General features: G+C 35.2%; 1 protein-coding gene across 1 annotated transcript; it reads left to right on the top strand.

Annotated features, from left to right (window-relative positions):
• The first annotated feature begins 312 nt into the window (after positions 1 to 312).
• On the top strand, positions 313 to 16,394 carry LOC131958270 (L-sorbose 1-dehydrogenase). Its single transcript, XM_059323202.1, has 11 exons — positions 313 to 442; positions 1,157 to 1,365; positions 3,997 to 4,186; positions 5,364 to 5,492; positions 5,758 to 5,879; positions 7,387 to 7,554; positions 8,493 to 8,643; positions 9,569 to 9,717; positions 10,466 to 10,643; positions 12,170 to 12,392; positions 15,892 to 16,394. The coding sequence occupies exons 1-11, from the start codon at positions 313 to 315 to the stop codon at positions 16,016 to 16,018; spliced, it is 1,776 nt and encodes a 591-aa protein (XP_059179185.1). The 3' UTR covers positions 16,019 to 16,394.
• The last annotated feature ends 4,241 nt before the right edge of the window (positions 16,395 to 20,635 follow it).

Genomic DNA, 20,635 nt, shown 5'->3' with positions numbered 1-20,635 from the left:
ACTCCCTCCTTAACCAAGCAAATTAAAAAACCGGCCCACTTCTGGTCATTATTTTAAAGCAATGTAAGTTATTGTAAGGTAATTATTCTTTAAATATAGGAAAGAAAAAAAAACACACACCATTCATGATCAGTCTGCTTGTGTAGTTGAAAACTTTTGTTCTCTCACAACTCAGGTTACAAAAAAAATTCAGGTGCAGTTCATTTCCAAACCACTAACTTTGAGAATTGGCAGGCTTTTTCTCCACTCTGCCGTGGCGCTTCACATTCAACAGGTACCATTGCTACTCTAATTTTCTTTTCCCAGATTTCCATGGGTCCCTGGTCATATGTAATGCTGATCTCCAGCACAGTTTTAGCAATAGGATTATTAATAAACAAGAAAATCAACCAGCTTCCAGATTTAGCAACAAATGTTGAGAAAGAATACGACTACATCATAGGTAATTGCATTGTTTGTTAATGCTTTCCTAGAACTTATTTTCAATTTAAATGGTGTATTTATGTAATTAAAGTATTTTCATACTTGTGAACGTAAGCCTTAAGTAAATTCATCTACTGAAACAAAAGCTTCTCACCATAAATGTCTGGTCATTGAACACGAAGTAGCAGCAAAAGAAAGGTAAGATAACCACAAAGATATTAAAAGCAGTTGTTTATTGCCCTTGTCAGAAACTGAAACAGCTGAACAATTCTTATTTGAACATACAACAGTACAAGCAAGGTACCTTTTAAGGTCTGATGATCCTTATGGTAGATAAAGTATAATTTATCAACTTAACTGACTTTGTTATTTGAAGGGATTGTAAAGCTGCCTTTAATGTTCCTGTGGTATATATTCACATCAGAGCTGGTTACAAGTTACATGGGTATAATATTATTTGGGGAATTGCTTCTTGACCAGGCTTTAAAGGAATTCATAGTGAATTAGTATTTTTTCACTAAAACTCTTTTGGGTGTGTCATTTTTATCACAGTTTTTTTTTTATATAATCCATGCTGCTAAGGATATAATTACAATATAAGTATATTGGCCTTACACTAATCTTCCAATTCTTCCTCAAGGTGTATTTCAGAGACCTTGACTCATCCTCCATACACAAATTTAAAATCAGTTGGTATTGAACTGCCTCACTACCTGTTTTGTTGTATCGACAGTTGGCGGAGGCTCCGCTGGTTGTGTGCTGGCCAACAGGCTGTCTGAGGACACCACAAAGACGGTGCTGTTACTTGAAGCTGGACAGGATGACCGCGACCATCCCACAGTGTCCATCCCAGCTCGGGCCATGGATTCAGCTCATTCAGACATTGACTGGGACTACTACACTGTTCCCCAGAAGTATGCACTCAAAGCTTTCAAGGATCAGGTCAGTTCTGATATCCATGTTAATTATAATATAATGAAAAAAAATAGAGTAAATATTTTACAATCATAGGTATACATACATTTTACAAGAATATACAAATGTAGTTTTGTCCCTGAGTGCACCCAACTCTGATGGGTACCTAACTCACGTTAGGGAAAGTGAAGGCGGCTGGTCATAGTGCTGACCACACTATCTCTTCAGATGCCAAGGTCACAGAAACAAGTGAACTCTACTTCATTTGGCCTATAGTCCGTCAGGTTTGAAAGGGAAACTTTTTTACTTTTACTTATGTAGTTTTACAGTTTTCTTTATCATTGTGTAAATTATTGTCACTCAAAATGGAAATTCTATTTTGTCTTTGAGGAGAGTTTTCAACTAAAAAACTTGATTACTGAAATTTCAAATATAAAACCTAGAGCAGGGGTCGGTTCTTTTGGTGTCATGATGCGGCTCTCTAGCTCCTTGCACAAATATTAATAGATATGTTATTTCATTTTCAAAACTCTTAACAAAATTATACTGTAAAGATACACAACTTTAAACAGGATAAAAACACTCATCAGAGAACAATGAGAATACGTGGTGTAGAGAGTAGACAGCTGACAGCCGCTTGGGCACCAGGCCCAGCCCCACAACCGTGCTGTAGCCAGCCCTGTGACAATAATTCCATGCTTGCCACTGCCCAAGTGCCGACTTTTTCGAATATCGTTGAATGGGGACTGGTAACTTAGAATGCATTTCCCTATCCATCAGTAATCATTAATTTGATGTTAGTGGCGTAGTTTTTGTTAGCTTCCTACCGTGGAGCTGAGTACTGGACGGTGGGGTGCGAGTTTACCCTGGGCTCTGTGGGGTGGAAGATAAGCCCTGTGAGAACCAAAAGACAGAAGCGAACGATGCAAGTTATTCAAACCGATATCCAAGCTAGTTAGTTGAAGTTTGCCTGGCTAATTGCAGACACCTCCCAAGCAGGTGTTATCCGTAAAAAAAAATAATAAAAAATTAACAGCTTCTATAGTGGATTGGGATAGTCCTATATTTTTATTTTTTTATTATTAATTTCATTATTCTGGCGAAATAAGTGTATGTTTTTATAAGAATAAATATTATTTCATATTTAAAGCTATTTATTTTAAATAACAAATCAAACTTATTTTTCTAATCCTAATCAAATAATAAAATATTGAAATAAAAATGTCAGTGGCTCTTTAAAACTGGGAAATTGTCAAAATTTTAACTTTTAGCTCTTCCGTTTCCAAAGGTTGCCGACCCCTGAACAAGAGAACAATTTGTTTTAGTTGTTTCCCATTTTACCATTCATAGTAAACAGGGGAAGCAACAAATTTCCTGAATTTTTGCATGATAACAAACGTAATAATACAATATAAATGGAAATGATTGTTTTATTTATTATATTTTACACAGCTATTAATACGTTCTTAAGTAATATTCTGTCCATTTGTGGTAATTATTGGATTTTTGAATAATTAATTTTCTCTAAATTATGTATAAAAGCATTAGATTAATGACCGGCTGAATTTTTCAAGAGGGGACACTACCGCTCAATTTATGCTGTTATCTTTCAATTCATTTCGGAAATTTGGATCCCTTGAAACCAAGGGGCAAGATTAAATTGCTTTAGTATGTGTCGGAAACTTGCATCTCGCGAGCCGCATGCGGCTCCCCTGATGTCAAAATGCAGCTCCTCAGTTCCATGCATAAATTATAATAATTATTAAACCTACATATCATTTTCAAAACTCATAACAAATTTTATACTGTAAAACAAGGTAAAAACACTAAAACAACTTTTAACGAAATAAAAAACCCAATGAGAATAGGTGAAGTAGAGTATATGGACAGCTGACAGCCCCGTGGCTATGGTTCCATGCTTTCCACTACCAATGTCCACACTTTGTTTCGAATATCGTTCAATTGTGAAAGTTATTTTATTGAGATTGCATTTCTTTATATGTCAGCATTCATAAATTTGACCTGCGTGACGTAGCTTTTTGGTTATTAGCTTCTAAATTGGGTAGGGATAGCGCCATAGCTATATAATTTAATTTTTTAAATACAAGTAGAGATAGCTAAGATAATTTCATGTTTTGTGCGAGATAGATACAATTTCATACTTAAGGGTCTAAACCTATTTATTTAAAATTTATGCACCTAATTCTAATCAAATACCAAATATTAAATATTAACATAAAAATGTTAGTGGCTCTTTAAAAACTGGGAAATTTTATAAATTGTAACTTTTGGCTCTTCCGTCTCAAAAGGTTGCCGATCCCTGACATAGAGTGAATTTTTTTTATTTAGTTATTATTTATTGGAATTTAAAATTAGCACATGAGAAAATCTGTAAGTACCTTTGTCAAAACACAGCTATGTATCAGGCATGGGGCAAAAAAAATCACTGTTATTTATAATGTATTATCATTGGTCATATCCCTTTCCTATTTGCCTTGTTATCTAACTGACAGGATGATGGCATCTTGATAAAATCCTAGGAGGTAGTTCCACCATTAACCCTTTACTGTTTACACTCTTGTCTAACAGAGAGGGTGGAAAAATCTTAGGAGGTAGTTCCACCATTAACCCTTTACTGTTTGCATTCTTGTCTAACAGAGAGGGTGGTGGCACCGTGGTAAAATTCTAGGAGGCAGCTCCAACATCAATGAGATGATGTACATGAGAGGGTTAAAGAGTGACTACGACCACTGGGAAGCTGCTGGTGCCAGGGGGTGGTCGTACGACCAGGTGTTGCCGTACTTTCTTAAGTCTGAAGACAATGAGAATGCTGACTTTGTGAAAACAGGTAACTGAAAGCCGTACTTTCTTAAGTCTGAAGACAATGAGAATGCTGACTTTGTGAAAACAGGTAACTGAAAGCCGTACTTTCTTAAGTCTGAAGACAATGAGAATGCTGACTTTGTGAAAACAGGTAACTGAAAGCCGTACTTTCTTAAGTCTGAAGACAATGAGAATGCTGACTTTGTGAAAACAGGTAACTGAAAATTGTGTCCTGGGTTGTTTAATTAGCATCAACTATTTTTTTTTTAAAAATAGAATTTATTTAGAATAATAACTCACTTATTGAATGAAGGGGTATTTTATTTAACAGTGTCATTGGAATTAAAATTGCTTTTTTAAATAGATTTTCTTTTACATTACACATTTTCTAAGAAATAGATTAATATACATTTTTATTGTTATTTTTAATTTAAAAAATCATTGTTAGACTGTCACAAAGTTTTTTTGCTATATAAAGTAAACCATTTATTAAGGTAAAACAAACTTGTTTAATGATACATACTTTTATCACCAGGTTTTCACAAAATGAATGGCCCTTTAAAAGTCTGTTAAATAATACATACTTTTATCATCAGGTTTTCACAAAATGAATAGCCCTTTAAAAGTCTGTTAAATAATACATACTTTTATCATCAGGTTTTCACAAAATGAATGGCCCTTTAAAAGTCTGTTAAATAATACATACTTTTATCACCAGGTTTTCACAAAATGAATAGCCCTTTAAAAGTCTGTTAAATAATACTTATCACGAGGTTTTCACAAAATGAATGGCCCTTTAAAAGTCTGTTAAATAATACATACTTTTATCATCAGGTTTTCACAAAATGAATGGCCCTTTAAAAGTCTGTTAAATAATACATACTTTTATCACCAGGTTTTCACAAAATGAATGGCCCTTTAAAAGTCTTTTAAATAATACATACTTTTATCACCAGGTTTTCACAAAATGAATGGCCCTTTAAAAGTCTGTTAAATCATACATACTTTTATCACCAGGTTTTCACAAAATGAATGGCCCTTTAAAAAGTCTGTTAAATAATACATACTTTTATCACCAGGTTTTCACAAAATGAATGGCCCTTTAAAAGTCCGTTAAATAATACATACTTTTATCACCAGGTTTTCACAAAATGAATGGCCCTTTAAAAAGTCTGTTAAATAATACATACTTTTATCACCAGGTTTTCACAAAATGAATGGCCCTTTAAAAGTCGGTCGATCAAAAACTCACAGCCTGACAAACTTCCTTGTTCGAGCTGGAAGAGAAATGGGTTATAAAATTATCGACATCAATGGGAAACCATCGGAAGGTATTTTAATTAACCAGTAGAATCTCGTTTGTGAATAGTAATACACTAGTTTAAAAAAATTAAAAACATTTAAGTTGAATTATTTTTTAGTGCATTGGTTTAATGATTATATTCATTGCTTGAATCACCTATTTTATTCAAATACATTTTTGTTTTATAATATTGAATTTTTTTTTACTGGCCTTTACACCATGCAGGGATATGGGCCACTAAACACTGATCTTTAAAGTACTGTAATAGTGAATTATTCTGTTTTAATCTTCAGGATTTGTTGAAGTCCAGTCCATGGTCAGGAGAGGAGTGCGTCAAAGCGCTTCCAGAGCTTTCTTATACCCTGTCTTGTTCAGGCACAACCTCCATGTCCTGACTGAGTCCCTGGTCACTAAAGTAAGTCCCTCTCACTAAAGTAAGTCCCTGGTCACTAAAGTAAGTCTCTAAGTCCCTGTCACTAAAGTAAGTCCCTGTCACTAAAGTAAGTCCCTGTCTAAGTCCCTGTCACTAAAGTAAGTCTCTGTCTAAGTCCCTCATCACTAAAGTAAGTCCCTGTCACTAAAGTAAGTCCCTGTCACTAAAGTAAGTCCTGGTCACTAAAGTAAGTCACTGGTCACTAAAGTAAGTCACTGGTCACTAAAGTAAGTCACTGGTCACTCAAGTAAGTCCCTGTTCACTCAAGTAAGTCCCTATCACTTCCTTTCTTATACGGAAACTGGCTCAGAAGGTTCACTTCCATTAGCCAGGCAGGTCTCAGTGTGGCAAACCCCGAGAGAGTTTCCCACACCTCGGTCGCTACTTCCGTGGGCTCTCACCTGGCTTTCCTTCCCCACCCACCAGACGCGGGACGTCGTCCCACCGCCTGGTACCCAGCTTGATCGTGGGGGGCATTCCGCCAGATCAAAACCCTCTAGCTGCTGTTATCTGCCATCGGCCATTCCGCGTCCATTACGGGGACATGGGTTTGGTCGGACTAGTGGCATTATTCCAAAGCCCCGTTAAGGCCGCAGCATAAAGTCAAAATATCTGGTTGAGGTCATGGCAGGCCTCTTTTGGTTCCCGGCAGTCTTGCACCTCTCCTCCCCCACGCTGTTATGTAGGGGACTTGGGAGTCCGACGTACCAAGCTCTTCGGAAAGAGCCTAATGCATACAGCAGTTCTACTCGGCCAGATCAAAAACCTCTAGCTGCTGTTGGCTACCACTAGCCATTCCGCACTCACTAGGGGGGTCATGAGTTTGGTCCGACTAATGGCACTCGTCCGAAGCCACGTGAAGGCCGCAGCTTAAAGTCAAGACATCTGGTTAGGATCGCGAGCAGACCCTTTTTGGTTCCCGGCAGTCTCGCACCTCTCCTCCCCCACGCCATTTAGAGCAAGCAACGGAGATTCGCCTGTCTTGTGCGGACAGATCTCCTGGCTCGCTATCATGTAGGGGACTTGGGAGTCCGACGTACCAGGCTCTCCGGACAGTCCCTATCACTCAAGTAAGTCCCTGTCACTAAAGTAAGTCCCTGGTCACTAAAGTAAGTCCATGGTCACTATAGTAAGTCCCTGATACTAAAGTAAGCCCCTTGTCACTAAAGTAATTCCCTGTCTAAGTCCCTCGTCACTAAAGTAAGTCCCTGGTCACTAGAGTAAGTCCCAGGTCACTAAAGTAAGTTGTCCCTAGTCACTAAAGTAAGTCACCAAAATAAGACTACTAAATAGTAAATGAAAATGTATTGAAATGATTTCAAAGCAATTTTTAAAATTAAGTTTAACTATGTATTTGATGCTATTTTCTGGGTATTTTCTTTATCTTAGAGATCCCTGGTTACTTATTAATTTGTTTAGGTAAAGTGTTGTCCATTTGAAATATTGCCCTGCCTGTGCAGTTGAAGTAGAGTTATGTGTCTATTTTCAGATTTTGTTTGACAAAGACAGAGCATCAGGGGTTGTGTTTGAACGTAATGGAACAGTCCACACAGTCAAGGCCAACAAAGAGGTTCTTCTGAGCGCTGGGACTGTGGGCTCGGCCAAACTTTTACTCTTGTCTGGGGTGGGGCCCAGGAGTCACCTTGAGAAGCTTAAGGTTTGTCTGGCCTTACTGATTGTAAAGTGTACATCATCATGTCTGTTTAACCACATCTTTAAAAATAAGTGTTTAACTAACTTCTGGTGCGTTTAACCACAAATTTTAAAATTGCTCAACCACAGCTTCTTAAATTGGTGTGTTTAACCACATCATCTAAAATTGTGTTTAAGCATGTCTTCTAGAAAGGTCTGTTTACCCACATCTAAAAGCGTTTTTAACCATATAAATTTTCTATAAGTGTGAGTTTAACTTTGTATTTCACTATACATTTCACTTTTTGTTACATACACACTCTATAATGTACTTAGTACCCTAGTAGCCCTTGTACTCAACCAGTAGAGTATATCATCCCATCTGTTTCCTCAATCACATCATTGAAGAGTGGTTGTATGGTCAGCTCAATGCCCACTCATTTGTACTTTTTACTGCCAACTTTAAGGCACCCATAAGAATTTAGTTAATTCAAAATATTCTACGGACTGTAGCCAAATAGCTGAGCCTGGTGACTTTCAATTTACCAATCAGGGAGTCGGCGTCGTCGAATTGGTAAAGCTCATGGTTGCTAAACTGAAAAGTCTCGAGTTCCAACCCTCAGGCAGATAAGGCTCGTTAGCTGGGGACAGCACCTCTTCTAAGAGAGACAACTCCAAAATCAAACAACTGCTGCCTTGTAATTTGTTCTTGGTTGGATAAAGGCTATGGAAGCAAATCCAAATAGAAAAGCAGGCTGAAATCTGAGTAAATGGCATATTTGGAACATAACCTGTTGACATATATACTTAATTGTGTTGGATGAAGAAGAAAGTAGAAGAATTTACCATTTATATGCTCTACCACTCCACCACATAATCCCTATTGTCAAGACTTATATGTGAGACATACTCTTGTTTTATTTGTGACCAATTATAGTGATACCAACAAATCTTATTTTTTAGATTCCAGTGATTGCAGACTTGCCAGTGGGTGAAAATCTACAAGACAGGTTTACTTATGAGTTCCCTGTGGCCATCAAAGCACCTATCAGCATCACAGAGGAGAGGCTCCAGTCCTTCTGGGAAAATGTCAAGTACAAACTGGTTGGTAAAGGTGAGCTGGTTTTTTTTCCTTTTTGTTTTATTTTATTTTATTTAACATTTTGTTAAAACAGAATCTGTTTTTACAAGCGTTTATGGTAACTTGCTTGTCTTGCTATTTTTCTGTCGTCATTGATCAAAACTTGCAAGCAAAATTTTGACCACTTCCAACCAACCAATTTATCTGAAACTTTGCACATGGGTCAAACCCCTGTGATGAAACAATCTGACATCAAATTTGATGTCACTTAATTGGATGTTTAATTAATTTCTAAAGAATTAATTAAAATTTCCTACCTAAAGTACAATTTACCACTTAATTATACACACATTTTTCCTGTTTATTTATTGCGCAATTGTTTTTAGTCATGCAACTTTATTGTATTAAAATTTAACGTACTGAAAAAAATGCATAAAAGACTTTTGAGGAAAAAATCATGGCATTTAAACTGTTGAATAGTTTGTTCCTGATTCTAGTCAACTTACTCTTTGTTACAGACAAACTAGCATCACTCAATGGCACTTTTAAAAAAAAAATGTTGTGTTTTCTACTAGACATTGGGCTCACTCGTAGAAAATAAAAATTTAATTTGAGGAGTCCTTTTTTAAATCCTACTGTCAGGTTGATTTTCAGGAAATATTTTAAACCTATTTTATTTATTTTTTTTTTTTTATGTTAAAAGATTTTATTTTAAACTATATTTTTCAGAATAAAAATTAGTATAACAATGTGGTTGTCAATAAATCAATCTGTAAGAATAACTTGAATTTTAAAAATTAAAATTCACTTACCAGTTTTCGATAGTGGGCTCATCATTCATTTCTAACACACACACATGCCTCATGGCAATGGAATAAAAAACAATACTTCTTGTATCTAATTTCTATATGTTAAACATCTGGCCGAATAGAATACAAAAGTACCTGTTAATTTTCAGGTATGCTGGCCTCACCCAATGGGATTGAAGTTATTGCCTACACAAACACAGAGAGAAACAAGGACATATCATGGCCTGATTTACAAGTTGTGTTTAAAGGGATGCTACTCTCTACAAATTATGGAAAGACTATTGGGTTTTCTAATGAAGTTAGTAATATGCCAAGTATTTACATTTTTCTGCATTATGTTTTTGTAGCTTGTTTGTTATTTTTAATTTTCGGGTAATATATATTAATAAGTATATGTAAATTACTTTTTTTAAAAAGCCCAATTATTTGATTTAACTGTTTTTCTACCTGTAAGACTGCTCACAGATTATATTTAAGCTAGGTTTTTGATAATGGATGATTTGGTAGGGTGTTCTACGCTAACTTAGTTAGTTTTTCTACCTGTAAGAATGCTGGCATATTATATTTAAGCTAGGTTTTTGATAATAGATGGTTTGGTAGGGTGTTCTACGCTACCCTAGTTAGTTTTTCTACCCGTGTGAATGTTGCAGATTATATTTAAGATAGGTTTTTAACCCAAATTGCAAAAGCAGCTGAAATGAAAAAAAAAAATACTACGCATTTTCTTACCAACAATTTTTTAAACTAATTTATAAGTATTTAAAAAATTTGAGTTGTAGACTGTTTGAATCCATAACTTAACGATTGTAAGTGCCAGATATTTTGGTGACCATAACAATGCGCAATTAAAAACAATGCACAAAATGGTGTGCAATGGCATTTTTGTTTTCAAAAATAAAAATTGAGAATTTATAGACATTAAAAAAGAATGACTATTTTCCACGAAATATGACAAAATTAAAGGTATTAGTATAATTAGCTGGTATATGCGTAGTTTTCTACTGAGCATTTTTCTGGGAGCTGATGTTTTTGAACCAATCGTTTAGACCCTGTCTGAGCTGGCATCACGAACAAAATACACCAATGGGATGGCGTGTTACAGCACAGTGCTGAGACCACACAGCAGAGGCACCATCAGACTGGAGAACTCCAGCCCTAGGAGCCAGCCCCTCATTGATCCAAACTACCTGGAAAAAGATGATGACGTGGAAGTCATTTTGTCAGGTTGTTCTTTTAGTTTTTTTTTAATGTTAGATTGTGGTTTGGTGAGTTTGTGTGTAGGTTTGTGGTCAAATCTAACTTTAGATCCATTTCTTTTGATGTGGTCTCTTTCAAACATTGCAAATGATAACACAATAAAATTTAATTTTCAACCTAGATCTTATTCAATATTAAATTAACTGGGAAATTGTTATAAGAATTGCTGCAATTAACAAATTAACTATGTTATATATATCATTTGATCATTCACATGATCTATGTTATACTAGGCATGCTGCCCAGCTTCGCTTAGGCTTTCGAAAACATTGAGAATTTGAATGCTTAATTAATTCGCCCATATAAGGCGCCGGTCAATTGAGGTCAGTTTTGACCCCCTCATCGTAGACTTTTCGGCCAACCGGCCCCCGTGTTCTGTCGCCCCAAGGCAAGATCCTGCCAAATTTGAACTTAGCTTTATAGATCATCTAGATCTAGAATCTCTAGATCTAGATGATCTAGAACATCTAGATCTAGATCAATATCTAGATCTAGAACCTCTAGATCTAGAATCCAAATAGATAAAATAATTTTTTTTATGTTTAGGCCGAGAAAATTGTATTGTATACATTTCATAGCATACATAGCTCTAAACCATATTTGAATGAAAAAGTTCATTTTTTAAAATTCTAAACTTGGAAGATGACAAGATGACGTCATCAGTTTCGTGCTCTTGTTTTAGTGTAAACAATAAGCGACGTCATTGTTAAATGTGTTTTTGTCCCAAGTTTATACACTTTTCCGGTTGCATAAATAATACTGTTTCTCTATTTTCGAATATGCCTTTATTTTTCTTCTTTAAATAAAATTGTGGTTATACATTTAAAACATCTAACATATTATTTTCAACAAAAGTCCGTAAAAAGTTCTTCATATATCGCTGCCGATTCTGACGTGATGTCCGGCAAAAATATTTTGTGGACAGACAGAGAGAGAGAGAGAGAGATGTGCGAACATGGGGTTTTATATATTAGGATTATTCAAACTGTTACTAGAACAGTAGACTTTATCAAGTTTACTCAAACACTTTATTACACATTTAGAGATCAGTCTCTCACTACTTGTAACCATCAGATCTCTCTCACACTAAATAAACAATTAGTGTAATCAGAACACATTCAAGGGACATAACTATGAAATATATAATACAAGGGACGTAACAATAACAAGATATAACAATAACCTAATGCTTTGGAGGGCTATTTATGAACCCAAAATGAGCTTAAATGAACACTGATGACCTAGAGATAATTCTTATGCATAGAGATAACATATTGCAAGTTTCTGATATAGTTTAAGCTAATATTTCTGTTGTGATAGGTTTTTTTCTTCTGCTGCCATTAAGTTCTCTTAATTATTTCTAAACAGAGCAAATATCCCAAATTAAAGTTGTATACATTAAAGTGTAAATTATATATATTCTTTTAGAGTCCTAATGTTTTTGTATGCAATTTAGGTTAATCCGTATGTGTAAAGTATATTATCTTTTACAGGTATAAAGTTTTGTAAGAAGCTTTTGGGTATGCCATCAATGAAACAGTTGGATGCTGTATACGCGGATGGACCATCTGCCTTGTGTGGTCAGTTTGTGATGGACAGTGATGACTACTGGCGCTGTTTGATACGTGCCAGGGGTCAGCCAGCGTTTGGACCAGTGGGAACCTGTAGGATGGGGGACGTGCTGGACAACACAACTGTTGTTGACCCTAAGCTAAGGTGAGACACACATTAAAATGTGGGATGTGGACCATATATCTGGTTATATCTGAATGTGTGGGGGACAACACAACTGTTGTTGACCCTAAGCTAAGGTGAGACACACATTAAAATGTGGGATGTGGACCATATATCTGGTTATATCTGAATGTGTGGGGGACAACACAACTGTTGTTGACCCTAAGCTAAGGTGAGACACACATTAAAATGTGGGATGTGGACCATATATCTGGTTATATCTGAATGTGTGGGGGACAACACAACTGTTGTTGACCCTAAGCTAAGGTGAGACACACATTAAAATGTGGGATGTGGACCATATATCTGGTTATATCTGAATGTGTGGGGGACAACACAACTGTTGTTGACCCTAAGCTAAGGTGAGACACACATTAAAATGTGGGATGTGGACCATATATCTGGTTATATCTGAATGTGTGGGGGACAACACAACTGTTGTTGACCCTAAGCTAAGGTGAGACACACATTAAAATGTGGGATGTGGACCATATATCTGGTTATATCTGAATGTGTGGGGGACAACACAACTGTTGTTGACCCTAAGCTAAGGTGAGACACACATTAAAATGTGGGATGTGGACCATATATCTGGTTATATCTGAATGTGTGGGGGACAACACAACTGTTGTTGACCCTAAGCTAAGGTGAGACACACATTAAAATGTGGGATGTGGACCATATATCTGGTTATATCTGAATGTGTGGGGGACAACACAACTGTTGTTGACCCTAAGCTAAGGTGAGACACACATTAAAATGTGGGATGTGGACCATATATCTGGTTATATCTGAATGTGTGGGGGACAACACAACTGTTGTTGACCCTAAGCTAAGGTGAGACACACATTAAAATGTGGGATGTGGACCATATATCTGGTTATATCTGAATGTGTGGGGGACAACACAACTGTTGTTGACCCTAAGCTAAGGTGAGACACACATTAAAATGTGGGATGTGGACCATATATCTGGTTATATCTGAATGTGTGGGGGACAACACAACTGTTGTTGACCCTAAGCTAAGGTGAGACACACATTAAAATGTGGGATGTGGACCATATATCTGGTTATATCTGAATGTGTGGGGGACAACACAACTGTTGTTGACCCTAAGCTAAGGTGAGACACACATTAAAATGTGGGATGTGGACCATATATCTGGTTATATCTGAATGTGTGGGGGACAACACAACTGTTGTTGACCCTAAGCTAAGGTGAGACACACATTAAAATGTGGGATGTGGACCATATATCTGGTTATATCTGAATGTGTGGGGGACAACACAACTGTTGTTGACCCTAAGCTAAGGTGAGACACACATTAAAATGTGGGATGTGGACCATATATCTGGTTATATCTGAATGTGTGGGGGACAACACAACTGTTGTTGACCCTAAGCTAAGGTGAGACACACATTAAAATGTGGGATGTGGACCATATATCTGGTTATATCTGAATGTGTGGGGGACAACACAACTGTTGTTGACCCTAAGCTAAGGTGAGACACACATTAAAATGTGGGATGTGGACCATATATCTGGTTATATCTGAATGTGTGGGGGACAACACAACTGTTGTTGACCCTAAGCTAAGGTGAGACACACATTAAAATGTGGGATGTGGACCATATATCTGGTTATATCTGAATGTGTGGGGGACAACACAACTGTTGTTGACCCTAAGCTAAGGTGAGACACACATTAAAATGTGGGATGTGGACCATATATCTGGTTATATCTGAATGTGTGGGGGACAACACAACTGTTGTTGACCCTAAGCTAAGGTGAGACACACATTAAAATGTGGGATGTGGACCATATATCTGGTTATATCTGAATGTGTGGGGGACAACACAACTGTTGTTGACCCTAAGCTAAGGTGAGACACACATTAAAATGTGGGATGTGGACCATATATCTGGTTATATCTGAATGTGTGGGGGACAACACAACTGTTGTTGACCCTAAGCTAAGGTGAGACACACATTAAAATGTGGGATGTGGACCATATATCTGGTTATATCTGAATGTGTGGGGGACAACACAACTGTTGTTGACCCTAAGCTAAGGTGAGACACACATTAAAATGTGGGATGTGGACCATATATCTGGTTATATCTGAATGTGTGGGGGACAACACAACTGTTGTTGACCCTAAGCTAAGGTGAGACACACATTAAAATGTGGGATGTGGACCATATATCTGGTTATATCTGAATGTGTGGGGGACAACACAACTGTTGTTGACCCTAAGCTAAGGTGAGACACACATTAAAATGTGGGATGTGGACCATATATCTGGTTATATCTGAATGTGTGGGGGACAACACAACTGTTGTTGACCCTAAGCTAAGGTGAGACACACATTAAAATGTGGGATGTGGACCATATATCTGGTTATATCTGAATGTGTGGGGGACAACACAACTGTTGTTGACCCTAAGCTAAGGTGAGACACACATTAAAATGTGGGATGTGGACCATATATCTGGTTATATCTGAATGTGTGGGGGACAACACAACTGTTGTTGATGCTGTGAGACACATTAAGATGTGGGATATGGGCCATAAATCTGGTTATAATCTAAATGGGTGGGGGACAACTCAACTGTTGTTGACACTAAGGTGAGTCACATGATATGCTGGCCTGGGATAATGAGTCATATATGGGAACAGGGCATCCCCCCCTGTCAATTACCCCCTCCCCCTGACATTACCCCCTGTAATAATCACCCCCCTGTCAATTACTCCCTCCCCCCCCCCCCCCCGCCCAGTAGGACATCACAACCCCCCCCCCCCCCCCCCCCACATCCCCAAACAGGTTTAGGGCTAGGGTTAGGGTTAGGCTTAAACCAATGTCTAGCATTGGTTTTGGTTTTGTGTGAAGTTTTAAGCTAAGGTGGATGCTTTAGGTTTTGGTCTTTTTCTTAAGGTTAGGATTAAAGTAGTATATAGGTATAGAATTCTAGTTAGAGTTAGGATTCTAACTTGGGGGGGGGGGGGGGGGTAATTCCCGGGGGACAATTGACAGGGGGGTAATTGCTCCGGGGGGGGGGGGGGGTAATGTCCTGTAGCCGTAATATATATGCTTATAATTTATTGCCGAAAATGATAGTAGAGGATATAAATTCTATCCTGAGAGGTACTATGACCAGCCATGTTTCACAGTCAGTAATTCATTAGGGCTGGGCTGGTCAATCTGGACACTCATTAGTTCTGTGCTAGACACATAACTACCTGGCTTGTAACTAATCTGGAGACTTCGATCACAGATAAATAGTGTGATTAAAAGTATAAGTAAAAGAGTGCTGAATTTGCTTGTTTTCTGATAGTTGTTTTTGTTGAGCATTTTACTTATTGTGAAAAAAAACAAATTGTTTTTACAAATTTTTTAATTGTAGGTATACATATGAATGTAAATATAGTTATTGTGTTACGCTCTTATATCAAATGGCAACATCCATTCTTGTAATTTCAGAGTAAAGGGTATAAAAAATCTTCGAGTAGTAGACTCTTCAATTATTCCATTCATCACAACCGGGGGCACCAACATTCCAACTTTTATGATAGCTGAAAAAGCTGCTGATTTTATCAAGCTCAGTTAAATTATTTATTTATTCTTCTGTTTTTATATTTTTATACCACGACCAATTTGTTTTTTTTTTGTTTTATTCTAATGTTTTTAATCCTGTGGAATCGGGTGAAAGAATTTCTGCTGCACATGATAGATTTTAAAAACACCTGCTTGTAATCACTTAATTTATTTTCACTATCCCAGCAAATATGTATTCAAGACAAAATTTACATGACTCAATTAAGCTAAAGAAAAATAGTTTTCATCACTAGGCTAAAATTGGTGAAGATTGAATTTTTCAGAGATATTAATAAGGAGTTTTCAGCTTAATTTAACATATTATATATATATTTATATGGTGAATATCTAGGAAGTTATTTTAAAACTAGATATTTAATTTTTGTCATTGTGCTCCTTCATTTTAAAGAAAGAAAAAAAAAATAATTTCCTGAATATTTTTTTAAGAATTTTGCATAAAGTTAAAACTTCTAACTGATCGCTTTAAATATTTTAATTTTCTTTCTAAACAGAGGAAATTAGTTCTCTTATTTTCTAGTTGTGATAAGTTTTATTTTTATTAACAATTTTTACCCCTTATTTTCAATCAAGCATCACTCTGCTAATTAATTAATTCATCAACCAATCAAAACTGAATTACGTGATGATTCTGCTGCATTGCTAAGGTTCTCTGTGATAAGGATACTAAGTTATATCTCCTAGTCTTTTGTTGTATTTTTATTACTGCTTTTAATACTTCCAACCTGCTCCTAAAGGTTTGTTTCTGTCATGAAGTTTGATTATTTCTCATACTGTTATGTTTTACCTTAAAATTATTATGTCTTTTTTTTTTTAACTGTTTTTTTTTTGGAAAATGCTTTAGTGATTTTATCTTTTATTCAAAATCATTTCCAGTTAAAATTGTGAAAAACAAAAAACGAATTTTCAATGGAAATATAAGATAGCACTCAAACATAAAAATGTTAATATCTCTGTCTCTATTACACCAATTAGTGCCTTACATTTTATATTAGTCTGGATCAATATACTTAATTACTGTAAGTCTGGGATTTTTCATTTATTTTTTTAGTGCATTAGACTGTAATTTATTCGCGACTAGAAAATGTATGTTCAATAATATACTTAACCAAAGTATTACAACATTGACAGAATAATCATTCATTTGTATATTTCCCCCTTATAATGTCATATGCACCAATAACTATCTAGTGGTAAGAGATTTTATTCTCCTTCAGAACAGTATTGTTAAGTCTATGCTCATTTGCTTCTCTTGTGCGTCTCGTTACTTAGCTGTTATTTAAAGACCCAGTATTGCCAGTGATCTAACCTCTATCTGTTTCTTGTCTCATTACTTAGCTTTTGAACACACAGTATTGCTTCGTTTCATCTGCATGTCTCATTATCTAATGTTTTCTTTATCACGCAGGGTATGAGATTATCATTTTATTTATTTCATGAATTTACTTTTTTTTATATCATCTCCAACTTTTTAATCATTTGAAAACTTATAGGATTTAAGTTGATTTACGTCAAGCCAATTGCTAAGTTCAATACACTTCCGTTTTGGCAATTACTTATCATACTTATTTGAAATATTAAAAAACTTCTACTTATTGTTTAAAATATGTTTTTTTTTTAATTTAGGGGACTTCTTACTTTGTTATACAAATAAAAGAGTAATAAGTCTCACATATTTTTATTTTACCTCGGGATTTGTATTAGATTTTAAAGTGATCAATTTGTTCATGTGATGGTATGCACGTATTTCCACAATCAAATGACCCTGTTGTTCTTTTTAGCTTGGTAAGTAATGTGATAAAATAGGTATAAAAATATAGATAGTAAACAGAATTTCTGGAAAAAATATTTTAATTTTAACGTGTTTTTCAAAAATATTTAATTTTTTTTTCTATAATAAAGGCATAGCTCCATTTACTTTGCTATTTATATAAACTTACCTCTCTTGATTCTTTGCTTTAATTTTTTTTTTTTGGCTAGACAACTTAATGGATATTTTAAGTCCTTTAATAAAAATCTGAGTGCAATTCAGACTTGAACCCAAACCCTTATGTCACTTATCATTCCCTACTCTGCATAATCTTACAATTAACTTGACCATCAAATTCTAAATCCATCACTCACTAATGTGTAGATGATGTTTACTGTAGCTAACTTGCTGTGTTAAAAATTTCTTTAAATAATTAATTCTGTTGATTCTATAATTTTTATGCCATTAGATAAAGGCATTTTTAAAGTACTGTTGATGATTCATGTATTCTTCAATTCTAAAAAGCTTAAATTATACAAAAAAATATAATTTCTGTACTTTAGTTTTATTTCACTATTTGTTTGTCTAAATGTTATACAACAGCAGTGATCCTTTTATTCTTACACTCTTACCCATCTTACTTTTCATTGTTTGGTGAGTTTTTAGAATCAAGGCCCACAACTTGTTCACTGTAATCAAATTTAAAAAAAAGAAATATAGCGCTGAGTAATTTTACTTTTTAAAATCAGATTTATTGATCACCATAATCATGATACTTCACATGAAGTATTGTAGAGACAAAATTAACTCAGTAGGGCCATGTTGTAGCTGTAGCTTAACCCTATCCAGGCAGTACAAAATATTTACAAACATTAAACTTCCAGTGAAATATTCTATACTTATTGTTTTCCTTCCTGACTAAAACTGATCCAGGTTTTTAAGTTACTGCTTTGTTTGTTTGCATACCTTCCTTAATAAGCTCTAGCTTAATATTTGTTTTGTCAACTAAGACCTGATCCAGATTTTTAATTGACTGCTGCATTTGTTTGCCTACCTTCTTTGTTTAAATATTTGTCAATTATTTTTTTAAATACACTTTTTAATATGTAGACATGATGTATGCTAAATTTGTATTATCATAAATTTACTTTTTGATAAACGTTTAATTTAAAGTGTGGTTGTTGTAAATCTACTCAAATAACTTTTCTAGCTTTAACTTTATTTTTTTTAAACCATGCTATTGCTTTATCTAGGTAATATTTATTTTTTAACATAATATTGTCCGCTTTATATTTTGTTTGATATTTTGTATTCAAAGAACACATTAACCTATAGCTTAAGGCTAATAATTTAAAAAAAATTTAAAATGGTTGCTTTTTAGAAGGAGTGGTTAGTCATTTGCTTTTTAAATATTCAGTATTTCTTTAAAATATGTTTTTATGTTTGCAACTAGCTTTAATTTTTTTTTAAATTAAGAAAACGAGGTTGGGAAAGATTTGCATACTGAATTTTACCTGCCTTCACAAGTAACAGGAATTTTTTACAATCAAGTTCCAGAGCTGTATAATTGGTTGAACACAAGTTGTTTTTTTTTGTGTCTCACCTCTTGTGGTGATTAATTTTAGTTAATGATTTTTGATAATGCATTTTATAGCTGCACTATTTATTACCAATTGTCCTCATTAATGGTAGTCTCAAATTTCTTAATTATTTTTGTAAACCTTAATGTAACGTTTTTCAGTTTTTTTCCTTAAAGGCATTATTAATATTTTATTTTAAAGAAATTATAATTTTTATGATCAGCTGTCAAATTTTTCATCGTCTCTATCATATAATCAAGCCATTGAGTTATTTAATCAAGTCGCATACAATCAACAATACAGTTCACATTATTTTATAAGTAAATACTGGTTTGAATTAATAAGTTTTATGATTTCTTTATGGGCATGATGGGCTCAGGAGGTGTCTCCCTTTAGCCAGGCAGGCCTCAAGACAGCCAACCCCAGCTGTGTCATAAAGATTTTAGTTTCAATTGTGTATCAGTCACTTCTGTTTTAATATAAATATGTTGGTAAATATTTGTGTCTTTTAACTCTGGTTTTAAAGTTGACTTTGCCTACTTAACTAATTTTAGCTTGTGGCAATATCTAACCGTTACTATGGAAACACTTCCATCCTAAGTTTGATCTAGTTCACTGGTCAGCTGTCTTGATGCCCTCCCCTGACTGGTGCTCCAGGCATGCCTATAGCACTGGGCTTTTATTTTCAAATCAAGGAAACTGTAACCTTCTTGAATCTTACTGCTTTATATAATATAGGTGTTAGAGGATTTCGGAGGGATGGCAGCTGGCATTGTAAGGAAGAAAAAGTCATTCCGGTTTGCTTCTTCTTCTTTCAAAAACTTACAAGGTTAGATGTTCTCAAGTGAACAAAATTTCATTTTCTTAGTAGTGGGATAGAAATTGTGCACACATCATATTTAACTGCTATTCAGAGCTTCGTAAAAATAGTCATTCCTGTTTGCTTCTTTCAAAAACTTTCAATGTTTCTTTATACTATATTGGTTAGATGTTCTCAAGTGAACAAAATTTCATTTTCTTAGTAGTGGGATAGAAATTGTGCACACATAATATTTAATTGCTATTCCGAGCTTCGTAAAAATAGTCAAATATACTTTGCTCATAACTCTCTTCCTACAAATCCCAGCCCCCTACTGGCTTGCGTAATGACCTCACCAATGTATTGCAAGCAGTGCTCTCCCTGTTTTAACTATACATAACTGATAATACCTGGAATTTTTTATGAGTTTTGTTTTAATGTAATAAATAAAAGTTAACTATGGGCCTGGACCTCTGTTTCAAG

Source organism: Physella acuta, unplaced genomic scaffold (genome assembly GCF_028476545.2).
Source record: "Physella acuta isolate Inbredline_101_S28 unplaced genomic scaffold, ASM2847654v3 ptg001308l, whole genome shotgun sequence".
NCBI lineage: Eukaryota > Metazoa > Mollusca > Gastropoda > Physidae > Physella > Physella acuta.
Note: the sequence above shows the minus strand (reverse complement) of the source record. Positions and strands in the feature narration are given on the sequence as shown.